Source organism: Ranitomeya imitator, chromosome 3, assembly GCF_032444005.1.
Source record: "Ranitomeya imitator isolate aRanImi1 chromosome 3, aRanImi1.pri, whole genome shotgun sequence".
In the NCBI taxonomy this organism is placed as follows: Eukaryota; Metazoa; Chordata; class Amphibia; order Anura; family Dendrobatidae; genus Ranitomeya; species Ranitomeya imitator.
The window spans coordinates 89,274,104-89,288,049 of NC_091284.1; the positions used below are offsets into that span (position 1 = coordinate 89,274,104).

A 13,946-nucleotide genomic window follows, 5' to 3' on the forward strand; every position below is an offset into this window, starting at 1 on the left:
TTATGCAACTTGGACCTGACTTGCAGTGAGATCACGGTCCTTGTTAACTTCCCTCCTACCCCCATTGTTACTCATCTTCTTCTCCATCTCTTCCCAATCACCATATTCCCCCTTTTTGCCTGTTTGAACCTTTAATATTACAAAATATTGAAACATGTTCACTGTTGGAATACCATTATCTTAGTTAATGAATAGTAAATTTCTTCAGCCTCGTGCTCTCCACTTATAGACAACCTGAACTTCCTCTACAACCAGTCTGAACTTCTGGACCGAAAAATGATTACAATATCTTGTCATATATTTACTGTGTATTTCTATGACTACGTTCATTATTTGTATTACATTTTTCCCATATGTTTAAATCATTTTGACAAAATGTACCGTAATAAAAAGAAACAGAATCTGATGAACCCCTTTCAAAGTCATTCAGGTCCGAGCATGCTGGTATCCACTGCACAACAAGAACTGGCTTCTCTTTATAATGGAAAATTCCATAGAAGATACCATTGTAACCCAATGTAAGTGATTGTCATAGGAAACGCAAAATATTGGGCCTGCAGATATTCCCTAATTATTACAGTACAGTAACTTGTTTATACCAAGGAAGGTGACGGGCACAAGGGGGCATTCTTTGCGTCTGGAGGAGAGAAGGTTTTTCCACCAACATAGAAGAGGATTCTTTACTGTTAGGGCAGTGAGAATCTGGAATTGCTTGCCTGAGGAGGTGGTGATGGCGAACTCAGTCGAGGGGTTCAAGAGAGGCCTGGATGTCTTCCTGGAGCAGAACAATATTGTATCATACAATTATTATGTTCTGTAGAAGGACGTAGATCTGGGTATTTATTATGATGGAATATAGGCTGAACTGGATGGACAAATGTCTTTTTTCGGCCTTACTAACTATGTTACTATGTTACTTGCGAGAGACTCGGATGGGCCTCGCATGTTAGTGCCCGGCGCTGTTGCCGGCGCTCAGATCGGAGCGTGTGGCCGCATAGGAATACATGCAGCCACGCGCTCCGCTCCTGGGTGCCGGGTGCAGAGCCGGGTGTTCACGTGCGGGACTCATCCGAGTTTCTCGCAGGTGAGTATGAGCACTTAATATCAGGATTCCACAATAATTTTAAATTTAAAACTTCACACTGATATGTAAATTATATTTATTATTAATATACATGTAAAACTGATATAAATGCACAATTCCATAAAAAGTACAAATATTACAAAAGCTATTTTTTTGCTTCCGTGCAGCTAATAAATGGATAAACCGTCTGCATTTGCAATCTACTGACAACGTGCAATGATTATATTTTGCTGATATAGAAAAGCAGATTTAAAGCAGAGAATTGTTCGTACGCCACAGACAATTATAGTGATCCAGCACATTTACAAATGATTTCTATTCACCGTGATACGTATGCGTTAATACTAATGTAAATGAAAGTCATCTGTTTTAACAGTGCACTATCTTTTCACATTACTACGCCTCTCATTTCGCCATCAGTGCACATTCAGCTAAAAGTTCATAATTATAGAGGAAATTCTAAATTTTACATGTTCATTTTGAACAATAAATGAAAAAACATGTATAAAAACAAGTAAGCAATACAAAAATGGTTCTCGGAGTTATACAGACCCCAAGTCAGCAAAAGATGAGATTAGCTACTTATAGTAACATGACCACAGTAGGCTACAAATTGCCCGCAGTTGGCTGCGATTGCCCACTACGGCCAGGTTGCATTCTTACATTGTGGATGACACATCAGGAGGTAAAGAAGGAAGAACAAGGTAAAGTTAAGCACTATGCAGGGATTAGTAGTGCTGAAACACCCCATGGTTTGCAATTACTGTGCCGCATGTGCCGAGTTTCCCAGTGCCTTACCGATGGGCCACATGTGTGAGACTGCCATTACTAAAAACCTGTCCATGAGCCATCACCATACAACTCCAGTTTCAAAACTATTGCTGCTTGGCTTCACCTTCAGGCCGCTGCAAGTCATAATAACACTGAAGCATTTCCATGACTTGTGCTCAAACTCAATGTTTCTTAGCATATAAAGTTGTCCAATAGTTGCAATAATTTCATCAGAATTCTTGCGATTGCTTTAAGTTGCCTATCGCTTTGACTGTCATAGAGAAGCACTGAAGTTTTCACAAGTTGTGGTACATCTCCGATTTTACCATGATTCAGCAACAGTCATGGGAAATGTATTACAGTGGAGAGATTCGCTCGCTGGTTCCCTGTGCTGCAATACACGCTGCCGGCCAATCAGAGGCTTGACAGGCGGCACATGGCAGTGCCAGTGACATAATGCGCTGCCGGCACACTGGAGTCAGATGCTGGTTTCTGTGCTGGCTATAGAGGATGACGTCACGGGAGGGGAGGAAGGTAAGAAGAATTATTTATTTGTTTTAAAATGTATAAAAATGAAGGACATTATTACTGGAAGGGGCCTAGGATGAGGACATTATACCTCATGCACAGCAGAGTGCACATTCGCACTGCTGGCACCATTATAGTCTAGGGGCCTCATCGGTGCATCTGTCCAAATCCCGTTTTGCAGGGGCATTCGGATAAATGCCCCAACGGGTAATTTGCATATAGCGTTAGCTGTATTATAATTTATTTATACTCCTGCAAATTATATTTTCAACAAGAGCATCTTTAGTAAGCTATTCCCCAGCAGTGTTACACCATTAGGGGCGAAAAGTCTTCAGGCAAGTTCTCTTTAACTGTAAATTTATTCTGACTTTGTAATCGGAGCATTTGACTCATTGGTATAAATGGAGGAAGATTAGGAAATGAGAATAATACTAGGCAGTTATTGCAGCTGTATACAGACTAGAATAATGTTTGTATTACTTGTCATCTATATTCACTCCTTCCATACTTTTGTGCAGAACCCGGAATGATCCAAACTATTGTAAGTTTATTGTATCTGTGTCATATGTGTAATGTGGAGCTTTATTTATCACCCAGCATAAAAACAGAGATAAAATTCAATGTTTATATAAGATATTGCAGTAACTAAGAATAATTTTCACGGATGATGTAGCAGATGGAAGAAATTACTTCAACGTTTGGTGATGGAGCTGGGGGGATATGAACGAAAAAAATCTGGCACAATTTATTGAACATAATGTAAGTATAGATATAGTGAATACGGCCTGGAACAGATATTTGTAATATTGCTGTAGCAAAACCAATATTTGAAGTGCATTAGTATCTCTGCAGTGAGAGACGCTTTCTGGAATATTACCAATGTCAGTGAGATGTATCTGGAGGAAGTATGAACCATTAATATAGAATGATCTTAAACTTTTTCCCCGTCTGATGGACTTGTAGACACGGAATTTAACGGCACTTGCTCCTCTTCACGTGCCCTGTCTTGAACTCTGGAAATCAAATTGCTCCAGCCTGTAAAAGAAATTTGTGTCACTAACATAATCCATATAGTCTATATTAAATCTATGCATATGTATGAATTTACTTATTTTTCATATGTGATATTAAATAATTGTATTTTCTTTCATCAAAATACGAATGCATAAGTACTAGGTCTACACATTCCTAAGAATGAATGGATATGTTTACATACCACTAATGGGAGTTTGTCGTACAAAACTCATACCAGTAACATACATCTTAGTCCTGTAGTTGCAGAAAATATCCTGTACTGTCCATGAGATTCATTGACAGCTCTTGCTTTCTCACAGCAAGCGCTGTCTACCTTAAACCCTTGTTTTGTGTGTGCACACTGACACTGCAGGAATCCAGTGGCTCACTCATGGTGTCAGGGCGAGTGCGCACTCTACGTGGGAGTAGACTCTCTCTCATCTTCAGATCCTCTCTGAAAACACTCATTGCTCATTTATACTGCCGGTCGGCAGTTGGATCGTGGTACTGATGACAAAAGTAGTGACAAGGCACGGTGAGGCTTGTCATAGACCCGTGAGCAAACAAGAACAGGAGTTTGAGTTTAGGAAGCTGTGAAGGATGATATCGGAAAGATCACACATATCCCACCACTGACACCTATATGTGAAGAACCGTTCCTTGCTGCTCCACCTAACATCACTAATACATCGACGGGTCACGCCATACGGTCTCCCACTTTCACCAATGTGACAGTCCGCTCCCTTCTGGGGATACGTAAGGTTAGCTTGGCACAATTTTACACCCCCCATGTCCACACGAGCACGTGGAGACACGGGGAGTGAGAGATGGTGGCCCACGCATCCGCACAACACTCGCTTACAAACCTGACAAGCTGAGAAACCCCATTTACTAGCACCAGTGAAACAGAGCCTTGCCAGCCCTGGCAGGACTGCCACCAGTTCCTCATTAGCTATAAACTCGATCCATTAACAGGATTACATCAGGCCAGAAACCAGCCTCGGTAGCTTGTGACGTTAAACAGAGAACACGGACGTGTGAATTTGTAAATTGATATTAAAGAGCAGCGCAAGGTTAATTGGATATTTAATCACCTTAAGGACATGATAGGCAAAACACTACAAACAGTATGGATATACATATACAATGGTCAGATATGCAAATACAGGTGGTATTACAATAAGTATAAGCAGATGACACAAAAGTCAATTACTGGCTTGATGTTCGGCCTTGCTGCTGGCAATTGTTAGTAGTCCCGGCCGCAATACTCACCTTGTTTCCTCCACGTCCCGGGTCCCTCACCGTGTCTCTCCTGCACTTTAGGGTCCTCAGCCGCGCTGGGAATCCCACTCTTCACGCATGAGCGCTAGACCGCTTAGGTCGCAGTCGCGCACACTCTAGGCTTCTTAATGCTGCCATGCTTGGGCACTGACCCCCAGGTATATCAGACTGCTTCCTTCTAGAGGAAGCACCTGATTATTATGGTGCTTACCTCAGTACCCTCTCGTGGTCCCACTTAGGTGATACTCTGCTCTGTCCCTGTTACTGAGCGTTCCCTGTGCATACTCTGCTCTGTCCCTGTTACTGAGTATTCCCTGTGCATACTCTGCTCTGTCCCTGTTACCGTGCATTCCTTGTGCATTCCTTTGACCCGTCTCCCTGGTACTAGCAATTTTGATATACCTTCCCCCCTGGGCCTGCCCCTAGCGGTCCCTGTATAGGGGTCGGTTCCACCTGGCCAGCTCGCTCAGGGTCGGTCGGCTCCGCGATCCAGTGGGTCCAATCCGTGTGCCGTAACAGCAATAACATGAAAGTTGTGGGGTTGCCAGTCGTTTACGGCTTCTGTCAACACGAAACATGGTATGACCTCCCTCAGAAGTGAACAATTGCTGCAGCCTCGCATGAACACTTAACCCCTTGGTCGGTCACTCCCCTTCCCACCCCAAGGATGGCCCTCACTTCCCTCCCATGGGATCTGGAATTTGAAACTCCAAAACCTATCATGGATCATAACTTCTCAACAGAAGGTCATAATGCATCGGTTTTGGTGCCATCAGATGCAGACAGGCCCCTGTTATGCTTGGACACTAAACAAAGCTTTGATACCTGACTTCTACTAGATGTTTTACATATCTCCCCACCCTGTGATGCTAGAATGGATCAAGACCCCAGCAGGCATTCGGCCCTTTCCCAAGATGTCGAAACTGTAACTAGTATATAGCTAGGATGTAACTCCTTATGAAGTTGTGGCTGCCATCCTGTCAGGAAGATCTTGGAACCAGCTAGGCTGCTGGATGTGTGAACTTTTCCACTTTGAGCTGTTGAATCTGGACCACCTTCTAAGCAAGATGTCTTGTCCCAGCTTCACATGGAAGGGGGGGGCATAACCTCAGATCGGATATGATACAGTTGATTGGCGTGAAATTACATCACCCATATTATTAACAGGAGTGCTGGCTGTGAGCCCTTGGCCACTCCAAGGGTGCACCAAAGAATTTCTCTGCAACTACACCCTAAAAGGTATGGTACTGGTATGATTTGTACAGGGGCTAAAACCACTATATAGATTTTTAAGTAGCTAAATTCGTGGTTTGGGTGCCACAGACTCCCTTTAAGTCGTTAAGAATTGACGTAACAATAAGACCAACTTTTTTACTTCATTTTTGAGATGCATAAATAATTGATCTTTTCATTTTCAATAAATAAATTAGCAAATTAGCCAGAGAATTAAAAAAATGTTTAGACAGTGCATTTATATGATTCCTACTAGATATATCTAGGTATTATTATCATATGGATATATATTTTTTATTGCTCTTACCTTTTGGTGGTTTGTAAAGTTTTTCTTTTGCTTTTTCTTTGTCACCTGGTTCCTCATTAATGCAGAACTGATTCTTCCCAAATGATCCCCACTGCATTTCCTCCACCCTTCAAAGCAGAAAAACAAGTTATTTGACTTTATGCTTCTGGAGAACTACACTATTATCTGTCTGTCTGTCTGTCTACTGTATCTATCTATGTAGAGACTCTGCTGTAAATTATTACAGACTTAGCATTAATGTCTGGTCCTTGATAGCATTGGGGTCTTGTAAAGATAATGCATCAGGGCCCATGTGCTTCAATCTCCATTCCTGGTTCTTTCTAACATTCAGGGAAAAAAAAGGGTTTTCCCACAAATGACATGTATCACCTCTCCACTGCACATATAAATATCTGATCACTGTGGATCTACTGTCGGTCCTGATCTTCCTCACAGTAGTCGGAGATTGAATGGAGCAACTTGACTGTTGCCACTCCATTGTTTATGAGACCAAGGGAAGAAGAGCCCCATGCCCCTATTCCAATGATTAGTTGGGGTCCCAGTGGTGAAGCCTCCAGGATTAAAAAATGTCTCACTTCTTGACGAATAGGAGAAACATATTTTTTTGAGGAAACATCTATGATAAGCACAAATGAATGAAAAAACATCAGTCCCCTCTGTGTTCTGAAGATATTTTAAAGATCTCACATAGCAAATACACAGAGATGTTCACCTGACAGAACCACTTACAGTATAAAACTACAGCAGAGTCAGAAACAAAATGAGTATTTTTCTAGAACACTTGCTTATGTAAAAGGGAACGGACAGATCACAGAATTAGGTCATGCATAGTCAGCCTCACCCTCTTCTTGCCATACGTGGCACTGCTAATTCTATGTTTATTGCGGTACATATTTAGATAACCAGACTCTGCTCTTGGGTCCACCATGCTCAAGACATGATTAGAGATGGAACTGTGCATCTATAAGACAGACCTGCTATTGCCTTCTGTAGCTCCGCAGTGCAGAACAGTAGATTTAACCATTCCTACCTAAAACACCATCTTTCATCTGGTTTTCCATAACGTGTATTCCCTACGGTCAGGAGGCGACCACATCTCAGTTTTTTTCTAATGAATCTTGGAAGGAATCTTTCAATATCCAATATTGTAGCAGCTCTCTGTAGAATAAAAAAAAACCTATTAGATCCCACACCGATTTTCAGGTGCTTTAAACAGCATGAAAAATACATTATAGAGAGAGATTGTAGATCCTAGTAGAACCAGTATTCCTCCTACCTCTTTTACCTGTAACATGGTGGACAGTGTCACTCTACCCGCCTTATGTCAAACTGAACATGAAGAGGAAGTCAGAGACCAGCTGCAGCCTGGACTTCTTCTTCATGTTTCTTCATGTTCAATTTGTCCAAAGGCGGAGACAATGACTCCAGCAATGATTGGGCGCCGGACTCCACATGTCATACAGCCACACGAGACACCGGACCACGAATGCCAACAATGCAAGAACGGTGCCAGCACAGGAGGTGAGTATAAGCTTTTTTTATTTTATATCGGGACCAAGCGTGGGGTGTGAAAAGGGATTGTCCTAATAGTGGACAACCCATTTGAAACCACCAGAGTTGTTGGCAGCTGTTGTAACTTGCATCTCTCTTGGGATTGACAGGAGAGGGAAGGGGGGGTGAACTAAGCTCTAGAAGAAGTAGGTTCTCCATCTCTGGGTTACTTTTCATTTCTTAGCATTAACAACCTCACATTAAGTATATGTTAGAAGTGTGTGTGTACAGTATACAGTATGTGTAATACAATGTGTATATATACTGTGAGACAGTGACCCCTGTTACAGCTAGGGGCACCGTTTGTTCTCCCCAGGATACGCACAGAGGCGTAGTGAGGCCATGAGGGGGCTTTACAGTTGCAGGTGGGGCTGTGATTACAATTGTTAAAAGCCCTGTAGTATAGAGAGGTTTTAGAATTGAGTCTGAGGAGTCTCAGGTGTGTCAGGGCCTGAAAACCCACAGCATACACAGTGGTGCTGCTGTTCATGATGACTGGTCACGGATGTGGATAGGTCTTGTGCCCGAAGGTGAACCGGAGGTAGACTGTCCAATGCCCGAAGGAAGGACCAGAGTGTGTCACAGCTGCAGACAGGCGGATGTCAAGGTCTGTGTACGGCTGTGAGTAGAGACTGTGCTACAGCGGTGCAGGACACTCATGGAACTAGTCAGAGGAGGACTAGCATGTGTAGTGACTGCAATATAAAGGATGCTGTTATGAACTGGTGTGAACTGAACACTGAAGTTATGTGCATTTAAGTTATATGCCTGGAACCTTTTCTGTGTGAAGATAACACATTAAAGAGACCATTTATGTTTGAACTTTGTGGGTCACTGCCTCTTCACTGCTACCGATGCACTACAATACACACACACACCCATATATAATCATTAAACCCCTACAGCCACAATCTTTGTAATAAGGCTTATGCATCATTAAGAACAACACTGGTAATGAAAATATGTAAGCCAAGAAATAAAAATAAATAATTTTATTGAAACATAACATTTCAAATAGCGTATAGGTGTTAATATGGGATGACATAACTGCAGCTAAAAGTAAAGACACCTGGAAAATGTCATGAGTAATAACCTCTCTCCTAAAATATAAAGAAAATTACCAGGATACCTAATGTATTTAGCCACATAGTGCCAAGCACACTAACCTCACATTATGGGTATGTTTGAAGTGTACGTAGGTATATCTTTATTATATATACTAGATGGTGGCCCGATTCTAACGCATCGGGTATTCTAGAATATGTATGTATGGATGTGTATAGCAGCCACATTGTATATAACACAGGCCAAGTAGTATATAGCAGCCACGTAGTATATAGCAAAGAAATACTATGTGGCCTGTGCTATATACTATGTGGCTGCTATATACATACATATTGTACAATACCCGATGCGTTAATACAGGCCACGCAATATATAACAGTGGTCACGCAGTATATAACACAGCCCAAACAGTATCTAACACAGCCCACATGCAGTATATAGCAGCAACACAGTATATAACACAGGCGACGTAGTATATAACACAGGCCATACAGTATATAACACTGCCAACGTAGTATATTGCACAGCCCACGTAGTAGATTGCACAGCCCACGTAGTATATAGCACAGCCCACGCAGTATATAGCACAGCCCATGCAGTATATAGCACAGCCCACGCAGTATATAGCCCAGCCCACGCAGTATATAGCAGTGTGGGCACCATATCTCTGTTAAAAAAATAATTAAAATAAAAAATAGTTATATACTCACCCTCCGGCGTCCAATGAAGCTGTCCCGATGCGCGCTCGGCTGCAGCCATCTTCCGTTCCCAGGATGCATTGCGAAATTACCCAGATGACTTAGCGGTCTCAGGAGACGGCTAAGTCTTCTGGGTAATTTCACAATGCATCTATGGGAACGGAAGATGGCGGCAGGCGCGAGCGCATCGTCAGACTACGGAGAGTGAGAATAGCAGGTTTTTTGTTTTTTTATTATTTTTAACATTAGATATTTTTACTATTGATGTTGCATAGGCAGCATCAATAGTAAAAAGTTGGGGACACACAGGGTTAATAGCAGCGGTAACGTTACCCGCGGCATAGCGCGGTACGTTACCGCTGGCATTAAACGTGTGAGAGGTGACTAGAGGGGAGTATGGAGCGGGCGCCGGGCACTGACTGCAGGGAGTTAGGAGCGGGCGCCGGGCACTGACTGCAGGGGAGTAGGGAGGGACTAATCGGACTGTGCCCATCGCTGATTGGTCGCGGCAGCCATGACAGGCAGCTGGCGAGACCAATCAGCGACGTGGGATTTCCGTGATGGAAGTTGCAGACAGAAAGACGGAAGTACCCCTTAGACAATTATATACAGTTATATGAAAAAGTTTGGGCACCTCTAATAATCTTAAGCTTAATGTTTTATAAAAAATTGTTTTTTTTGCATCAGCTATTTCAGTTTCATATATCTATTCACTGTTGGACACAGTAATGTTTCTGCCTTGAAATGAGGTTTATTGTACTAACAGAAAATATGCAATCTGCATTCAAAGAAAATTTGACAGGTGCATAAGTATGGGCACCTCACGAGAAAAGTGATATTAATATTTAGTAGATCCTCCTTTTGCAAAAATAACAGCCTCTAGTCGCTTCCTGTAGCTTTTAATGAGTTCCTGGATCCTGGATGAAGGTATTTTTGACCATTCCTCTTTACAAAACAATTCCAGTTCAGTTAATTTTCATGGTTGCCGAGCATGGACAGCACTCTTCAAATGATCCCACAGATGTTCAATGACATTCAGGTCTGGGGACTGGGATGGCCATTCCAGAACAGTGTAATTGTTCCTCTGCATGAATGCCTGAGTAGATTTGGAGCTGTGTTTTGGATCATTGTCTTGATGAAAGATCCATCCCCTGCGTAACTTCAACTTTGTCACTGATTCATGAACATTATTGTCAAGAATCTGCTGATACTGAGAGGAATCCATGCGTCCCTCAACTTTAACAAGATTCCCGGTGCCGCAATTGGCCACACAGCCCCAAAGCATGATGGAACCTCCACCAAATTTTACTGTGGGTAGCAAGTGTTTTTCTTGGAACGCTGTGCTTTATGGCCACCATGCATAACGCCTTTTTGTATGACCAAACAACTCAATCTTGGTTTCATCAGTCCACAGGACCTTCTTCCAAAAAGAAATTGGCTTCTCCAAATGTGCTTTTGCATACCTCAGCCGACTCTGTTTGTGGCGTGCTTGCAGAAACGGCTTCTTTCGCATCACTCTCCCATACAGCTTCTCCTTGTGCAAAGTGCGTTGTATAGTTGACCGATGCACAGTGACACCATCTGCAGCAAGTTGATGCTGCAGCTCTCTGGAGGTGGTCTGAGGATTGTCCTTGACTGATCTCACCATTCTTCTTCTCTGCCTTTCTGATGTTTTTCTTGGCCTGCAACTTCTGGCCTTAACAAGAACTGTACCTTTGTTCTTCCATTTCCTTACTATGTTCCTCACAGTAGAAATTGACAGGTTAAATCTCTGAGACAGCTTTTTGTATCCTTCCCCTGAACAACTATGTTGAATAATCTTTGTTTTCAGATCATTAGACAGTTGTTTTGAGGAGCCCATGATGCCACTCTTCAGAGGAGATTCAAACAGGAGAACAACTTGCAAGTGGCCACTTTAAGTAGCTTTTCTCATGATTGCATACACCTGGCTATGAAGTTCAAAGCTCAATGAGGTTAGAAAACCAAAAAAAGTGCTTTAGTAAGTCAGTAAAAAGTAGGTAGGAGTATTTAAAACAAGAAAATGATAAGGGTGCCCATACTTATGCACCTGTCAAATTTTGTTTTAATGCAGATTGCACATTTTCTGTTAGTACAATAAACCTCATTTCAAGGCAGAAACATTACTGTGTCCAACAGTTATTAGATATATGAAACTGAAATAGCTGTTGCAAAAAACCCAATTTTTATAAAACATTAAGCTTAAGATTAATAGGCGTGCCCAAACTTTTTCATATAACTGTATATAGATATACACTGCATATATGTATCTTTATGTAAATATTTGTCACATTTGTCTGCAGTAGTGCGTCTCAAGCAGTGAGGTGCCCTTAGTTGTTGTTGAGATCCAGATGATGGGATAATTTTAAAAATGCAGTAACATAACCCTAGATTCTCTCCTCCGAAAGAATCGTCCAATGGTAATGGTAATGACACAGATGAGTGTCGTCTGATGATTTCCACTCGCCCACAGTCCGGAATGGGTGCATGCCATCCGATCTGTGCTGCAAATCGCAGCATGCCGCGATTTTTTTCTCATGCTGAATCGGTATGAGAAAAAAACGCTGATCAGCACTGCCCCATAGTATAACATTGGTCCGAGTGTTATCTTCTAAAACATCCGATAGCACTCATCCGATGTATATGCTTGCATGGCTGAGCCATACAAGTGATTATAAATTTCACAGTCCTTTGTAAGCATTCAGGAGACAGATACAAATCTAAATAGGGCGATTAGATATCAGACACCGTAATTTACCTTTATGATAGGAGAAGTATTATCATTTGCTTTCCTACTGTGGAATTTAGTAATGAGCAATGACGACTACAAAATAAGAGTCAATTAAAATACAGTAATGAGTATACAGAAACAATGAGCAATGTATCGCGCGGTTTGATGTTCCCACTTTTAATTCCTTAAGACTAATATTGAAACTGAGACATAAAATGTAAGAAAAGTTTATGATGTGTAGTTGCAGTTTGATGAAGGTGTCAGACAACCAAGAAGGTGTCAGAAATCTGATGACAGATCATGTTACTCTTAAAGCAAAGGTTAACATCCCATTACCAGAAACCTGATGACAGCTCCCTCATCCCCTCTAAGGAACGTACCCCCAGTGTCACCGTACAATTAGATGAAAGCACCATTTTCTTTTACTTTCTCTATGAAACCAGGGACAGATAGAGGTCTGTGTTGTATCAGTGATCAAACCCCGCTCAGAAGGGACAATAACTCCATAGAGTAGGGTGCAACTTTAATCAACCTTGATGTAATTCTTTATCATAGAACCAATTATGGAAACATCATGCAAGTATTTGGTATTTAAAAGGAAATAATTCAAGGGGATTTTGGACTTTTTTGTCCCCATCAGTATCTGCTAGTTTAAAGGGAATCTCTCAGGAGGATTTCATCCCGAAAACTATTTATATGTACATGTAGCTCTTTCAAAGACAAATTCTTTTACATGGCATTTTCTTTTACAATACCTTTACATGGCCAGTCTGTTGCTCTATTACTGAATAATCAGCATTTTACTTGATATGCAAATGAGGCTGAAGAGCTACTTGTAGTCCCCGCCCAGTGCCGCCTCCTCCTTTCCATGAAGTCATACAGCATAGAGGCCATTCACCAAGCAGCAGAAATAGAGTTAGGCTACTTTCACACTGGCGTTTTTTGCAATACGTCGCAATGCGTCGTTTATGGCAAAAAACGCATCCTGCAAAGTTGTTTGCAGGATGCGTTTTTGCCCCATAGATTAACATTAGCGACGCATTGCCACACGTCGCAACCGTCGTGCGACGGTTGCGGCGTGTTGTGGCGGCCCGCCGGGAGCAAAACACGTTAAATGTAACGTTTTTTGCTGCCGACAGACCGGTTTTTCCGACCGCGCATGCGTGGCCGGAACTCCGCCCCCACCTCCCCGCACCTCACAATGGGGCAGCGGATGTGCCGGAGAAATGCATCCGCTGCACCCGTTGTGCAGCGCATCCAACGCTAGCGTCGGAATCTCGGCCCGACGCATTACGACGGGGAGATTCCGACTCTAGTGTGAAAGTAGCCTTAGTGGGACAGAGGCTTAAGATCCCCATATTCAGCCTCATTTGCATATCAATTAAAACGCCGATCTTGCAGTAAAAGAGGATCAGACTGGCCATGTAAATGTATTGCTGGACTTGTCTTTGAAAGAGCTACATGTACATATAAATAGTTTTGGGGGCGAAATCCTGCTGACAGATTCCATTTAAATCAATTAAGTCAAGAGTTACTCACTGTCCTCAGGTCCCCGGCTGTGCCTCTGACGCTGCCCCAGTCTTGTCTTGGTCGACAAGGCTGCAGCGGCAACATCATTACTACAGAGCAGGTGACCTTTGCCACCAATCCCAGTGATTCGCTGCA

At 42.4% G+C, this 13,946-nt stretch overlaps 1 protein-coding gene across 3 annotated transcripts in view; it reads right to left on the reverse strand.

Moving 5' to 3' along the window:
• Window positions 1–1,143: 1,143 nt before the first annotated feature.
• The window catches only part of LOC138672762 (transient receptor potential cation channel subfamily V member 1-like), a 153,319-nt gene continuing 140,516 nt past the window's right edge, over window positions 1,144–13,946 (reverse strand). For all 3 annotated transcript variants that reach the window (XM_069761098.1, XM_069761097.1, XM_069761096.1), the window contains 3 exons: window positions 7,249–7,376; window positions 6,219–6,325; window positions 1,144–3,418 (listed from right to left, as the gene is read on the reverse strand). In XM_069761098.1, coding sequence (XP_069617199.1) covers window positions 3,315–3,418; window positions 6,219–6,325; window positions 7,249–7,376 — 339 coding nt within the window. In that variant the 3' untranslated portion in view covers window positions 1,144–3,314. The remainder of the gene's footprint in view (window positions 3,419–6,218; window positions 6,326–7,248; window positions 7,377–13,946) is intronic.